General features: G+C 48.7%; 1 protein-coding gene across 1 annotated transcript in view; it reads left to right on the top strand.

Annotated features, from left to right (window-relative positions):
* galnt14 (UDP-N-acetyl-alpha-D-galactosamine:polypeptide N-acetylgalactosaminyltransferase 14 (GalNAc-T14)) overlaps positions 1-5,000 on the top strand; it is a gene marked incomplete at both ends in the record, with an annotated part of 51,000 nt that overhangs the window by 43,217 nt on the left and 2,783 nt on the right. Inside the window, 2 exons of the mRNA XM_080490172.1 lie at positions 966-1,110; positions 4,592-4,711. Of these exons, the coding sequence (XP_080346298.1) occupies positions 966-1,110; positions 4,592-4,711 (265 nt within the window). The remainder of the gene's footprint in view (positions 1-965; positions 1,111-4,591; positions 4,712-5,000) is intronic.

Raw genomic sequence — 5,000 nt, 5'->3', positions numbered from 1 at the left:
TGAAGTCACTGAAACGAATGAGGAACCAAATCAGATGTGACGGCAGCGCCGTGACATTTGGAGTGATTCGATTGGACGAGACAAAAAAGAGTTTATTTCAACAAATCTGGAATAAAACGAGCTGGACGTTCTTATAATTCTGTTCTTCTTTGGTATCAACGCTATTAGCATTTTAAATATTCACCTGTCAGCGTCGATAGACACACACACACACACACACACACACACACACACACACACACACACACACACACACACACACACACAGGCGGGTGTTAATCCTCAGAGTGGACTGAGCGGCGTGCTCCCGGGGGGCGGGGCCTGACCCTGGGAATGTGGAATAACCTTTAGTGGGTTATTAAAGCGCAGCGATAGCAGATTGAATTAATGCTCCGGGGCCGAAGCCCGACTTCACGGCACAGCGGAGGATATGACCAGGAAGACCGAGGAGTTTATCAGAGGAGGGACGTTTCTGAAGTAATGAGTTCAGAGTCTTAAAGGTACAGCGCAAGTCTGCTGATTGAACACCTTCATATTAATTTAACACCACACTCTCTTTCCTCTACACAGTGAGATAAGGTACGGTAGGGTAGAGTTCTGTAGTGTAGGGTAATGTAGGGTAGGGTATCGTAAGGTATGGTAAGGTAAGGTATGGTAGGGCCCGGTATGGTACAATAGGGTATGGTACGATAGGGTATGGTATGATAGGGTATTGTATGGAGGGTCTAGTAGGGTAGGGTACGGTAAGGTAGGGTACAGTAGGGTATGGTAAGGTACAGTAGAGTAAAGTAGGGTACAGCAGAGTACGGTAGGGTAGGGTACCGTAAGGTATGGTACAGTAGGTATGGTATGGTATGGTATGGTATGGTAGAGTAGGGTAGTACAGTACGGTACCATACCGTACCGTACCATACCTAGTGTGAACGAGGCTAACATGGTGTACTGTTTGAACTGGTCTCCGTCAGGGTTCCAGACGACTCGGACTCTCAGTCCGGTTTGATCCGCCAGAGGCAGAACTGCCTGGAGTCCCGCAGGGTGGAGGGCCAGGAGCTGCCCGTCCTTATGCTGGGCCCCTGCAGGGGGCCGGAACTTCCCCCCACCACCACCCAGGTGAGACACCCCCCCCCCCCCCCCCCCCCCCCCCGGTCCCACCACCGTCTACATGGTGATTTAATGAAGAGCCACAGACGCTTCACGTGGCAGAAAACAACTATAAGTTGGAATTATAATGAAAATAGAATAAGAGGTAAAGAAAAGAAAGTTTGTACTGAGTCTGGCTCCTGATTGGCCCACGGATTAGATATTTACTTATTTAGTTATTTATAGCCACTCTGTCCTCGTGGAGTCGGCAGTTTTAGCTTTCCAAGCACTTTTCTATTTTTCTTTCCATACTTTCATTTTTCCACTTGTTTCTATCCCTCTTTTCTTTTCTGCTTTTTCTCGAAGCTGTTTTAGAAAATTAGTGTGGAATGCAAATATAAATGTGTGTGTGTGTGTGTGGGGGGGGGGGGGGGGGGGGGGCAGTACTATAAAAAATATCGGCAGAGACTAAAGTATCCTCACTTAATTACAAGAATATTGATGAGATTCCAGTGTGTGTGTGTGTGTGTGTGTGTGTGTGTGTGTGTCTCAGCTATAATTAATACCCGTAGGATTCTCATTATTCCGTGTTCAGAGTGTTTGGAGGCTGTGATTCGCTCCAGCTCGTCTGCAGCCCACAAGCCTTCAGGCTACCGAGGCTGACTCGTGACTGAGAGGCTGCCGGTTCGATTCCCTGAGGCTCAGAGGGGGTGAAGAACCCCCCCTGCTGGGGTAGTGTGAGGATGGTGTGAGGGATGGTACGATGGAGGGATGGTATGGTAGAGGGATGGTATGGTGGAGGGATGGTATGGTAGAGGGATGGTACGATGGAGGGATGGTATGGTAGAGGGATGGTACAGTGGAGCGATGTATGGTAGAGGGATGGTATGGTGGAGGGATGTATGGTGGAGTGATGGTATGGTGGAGGGATGGTACAGTGGAGCGATGTATGGTAGAGGGATGGTATGGTGGAGGGATGTATGGTGGAGTGATGGTATGGTGGAGGGATGGTACAGTGGAGCGATGTATGGTAGAGGGATGATACGGTGGAGGGATGTATGGTGGAGGGATGGTACAGTGGAGCGATGTATGGTAGAGGGATGATACGGTGGAGGGATGTATGGTGGAGGGATGGTACAGTGGTGGGATGGTACAGTGGAGCGATGTATGGTAGAGGGATGGTATGGTGGAGGGATGTATGGTGGAGTGATGGTATGGTGGAGGGATGGTACAGTGGAGCGATGTATGGTAGAGGGATGATACGGTGGAGGGATGTATGGTGGAGGGATGGTACAGTGGAGCGATGTATGGTAGAGGGATGATACGGTGGAGGGATGTATGGTGGAGGGATGGTACAGTGGTGGGATGTATGGTGGAGGGATGATACGGTGGAGGGATGTATGGTGGAGTGATGTATGGTAGAGGGATGGTATGGTGGAGGGATGTATGGTGGGGGGATGGTATGGTGGAGGGATGTATGGTAGAGGGATGGTATGGTGGAGGGATGTATGGTAGAGGGATGGTATGGTGGAGGGATGTATGGTGGGGGGATATATGGTGGGGGGATGGTATTGTGGTGGGATGTATGGTGGGGGGATGATACGGTGGAGTGATGTATGGTGGAGGGATGTATGGTGGAGGGATGTATGGTGGGGGGATATATGGTGGGGGGATGGTATTGTGGTGGGATGTATGGTGGGGGGATGATACGGTGGAGTGATGTATGGTGGAGGGATGTATGGTGGAGGGATGTATGGTGGGGGGATGTATGGTGGGGGGATGGTATGGTGGAGGGATGTATGGTGGAGGGACGTATGGTGGAGGGATGTATGGTGGGGGGATGTATGGTGGGGGGATGATACGGTGGAGGGATGTAACCACTCACTCTCTCACTCATTCACCCTCTGACCACTACTTTACTGTGTTCTAATATTTTAGCTCGTAAACAAAACACTGTTTCCTGTCAGTGAAGTTTGCACCACCCTGTGGTAGAAAGTGGAACAACACTCCGAGGAGGACCTGGGCTAGTTTGGATATCTTGAGTTTTAAATCAGACATATTCTCCGTTTTCGTAATGCCACCATTGTCCACAAGGGGGTGATGACGAGTCCACGTACATATATACTACTTAATTATTCCACAATACTTTTGAACTAGATTGTGATGTGTACTTTCTATTTGTCATTTCATTTTGTTTTGGTCTTTATTATGATTAATCGGTCTGTGATCACTTATGTGTTGATTTGTATAGGCAGAACTTGTATTTATTTATTCTAAATGTATAGTGTACTTTTCTACAATTTGTTTTAAATTGTTCACTATATCATTATTTCATATTTTTTATGTTTTTGAGGACCAGAAGAGAAAAAAGTCGAAAGACTATTTTGTGTCGTCCTCTGGGTTTTTTACATGTCATCAAAAGGATTAATATTAATTTCTATGTTTTATCTTTTATGCACATGAAGAAAATCTAAATAAATTAATTCGTTACAAAACCACTCATGACGCCACCCGCTGGTCAGAAGTGGTATTGCCAGATAATTAGCGAGGGGATTTATATATATTCTTTTTTTCTTTTTTCTTTTTTTCTCTTTTAACAATATGAAATATCTGTAAACGGGTACGAGATACTACGGGATTTAAATTTCCGGCGGATTCCTTCCCGATCGACCACGGCTTCCCGCTGTTGGGCTCGCGAGCGAGGAAACGAAGGCGGAGCCATGAAGCTGCGACGATAAACTGACGGGCTGGAATCCAACCCGCAACCCGACTGACTAGAACTCAGTCTGGAGGAAGGAAGGAGGAAGGAAGGAGGAAGGAAGGAGGGAGGAAGGAAGGAAGGAGGAAGGGAGGAAGGGAGGAAGGAAGGAGGAAGGAGGAAGGAAGGAAGGAAGGAAGGAAGGAAGGAAGGAGGAAGGGAGGAAGGAAGGAGGAAGGAGGAAGGAAGGAAGGAAGGAAGGAGGAAGGGAGGAAGGAAGGAGGAAGGAGGAAGGAAGGAAGGAAGGAGGAAGGAAGGAGGAAGGAGGAAGGAAGGAAGGAAGGAGGAAGGAAGGAAGGAGGAAGGAAGGAGGAAGGAAGGAGGGAGGAAGGAAGGAGGAAGGAAGGAGGGAGGGAGGAAGGAGGAAGGAAGGAGGAAGGAAGGAAGGAGGAAGGAAGGAAGGAGGAAGGAAGGAGGGAGGGAGGAAGGAGGAAGGAAGGAGGAAGGAAGGAAGGAGGAAGGAAGGAAGGAGGAAGGAGGCGCTTCGTGTGTGTTTCAGTCTGGGTGGTTTGTTAGCTAAACGTCGCTTTAGCTGAGCGACGTTATCGTCTCGACGTTTATCTGCAACGCGGCTCCAGAGTGTCAACAAGACACAGACAACACTGTTTGACTCTGTGTGTGTGTGTGTGTGTGTGTGTGTGTGTGTGTGTGTGTGTGTGTGTGTGTGTGTGTGTGTGTGTGTGTGTGTGTGTGTGTGTGTGTGTGTGTGTGTGTGTGTGTGTGTGTGTGTGTGTGTGTGTGTGTCCTCTGCAGCAGTGGGTTTACACTCACGGCCAGCAGATCCGCCAGCAGCAGCACTGTCTCTCTCTGTCCACCATCTTCCCGGCGTCACAGGTTCTTCTGCTGCCCTGCAACCTGGGAGACGGCAAGCAGGTCTCTCTCTCACACACACACACACACGCACACACACACACACACACACACACACACACACACACACACACACACACACACACACACACAGGCAGCCAGGTGGTGTGTAGCTGCAGGCGGTGCTCTATCGTAGATCATCCAGCTGGTGAGTTAATCTAAATGTTAATTAATCTAAAGCTAAATTTGTCTAAAGATGATCGTTAAACACACACACACACACACACACACACACACACACACACACACACACACACACACACACACACACACACACACAGACTCTTGTCTT

Source organism: Lipophrys pholis (assembly GCF_963383615.2).
Source record: "Lipophrys pholis genome assembly, chromosome: 21".
Lineage (NCBI taxonomy): Eukaryota > Metazoa > Chordata > Actinopteri > Blenniiformes > Blenniidae > Lipophrys > Lipophrys pholis.
This window is presented reverse-complemented; position numbering and strand designations above follow the sequence as displayed.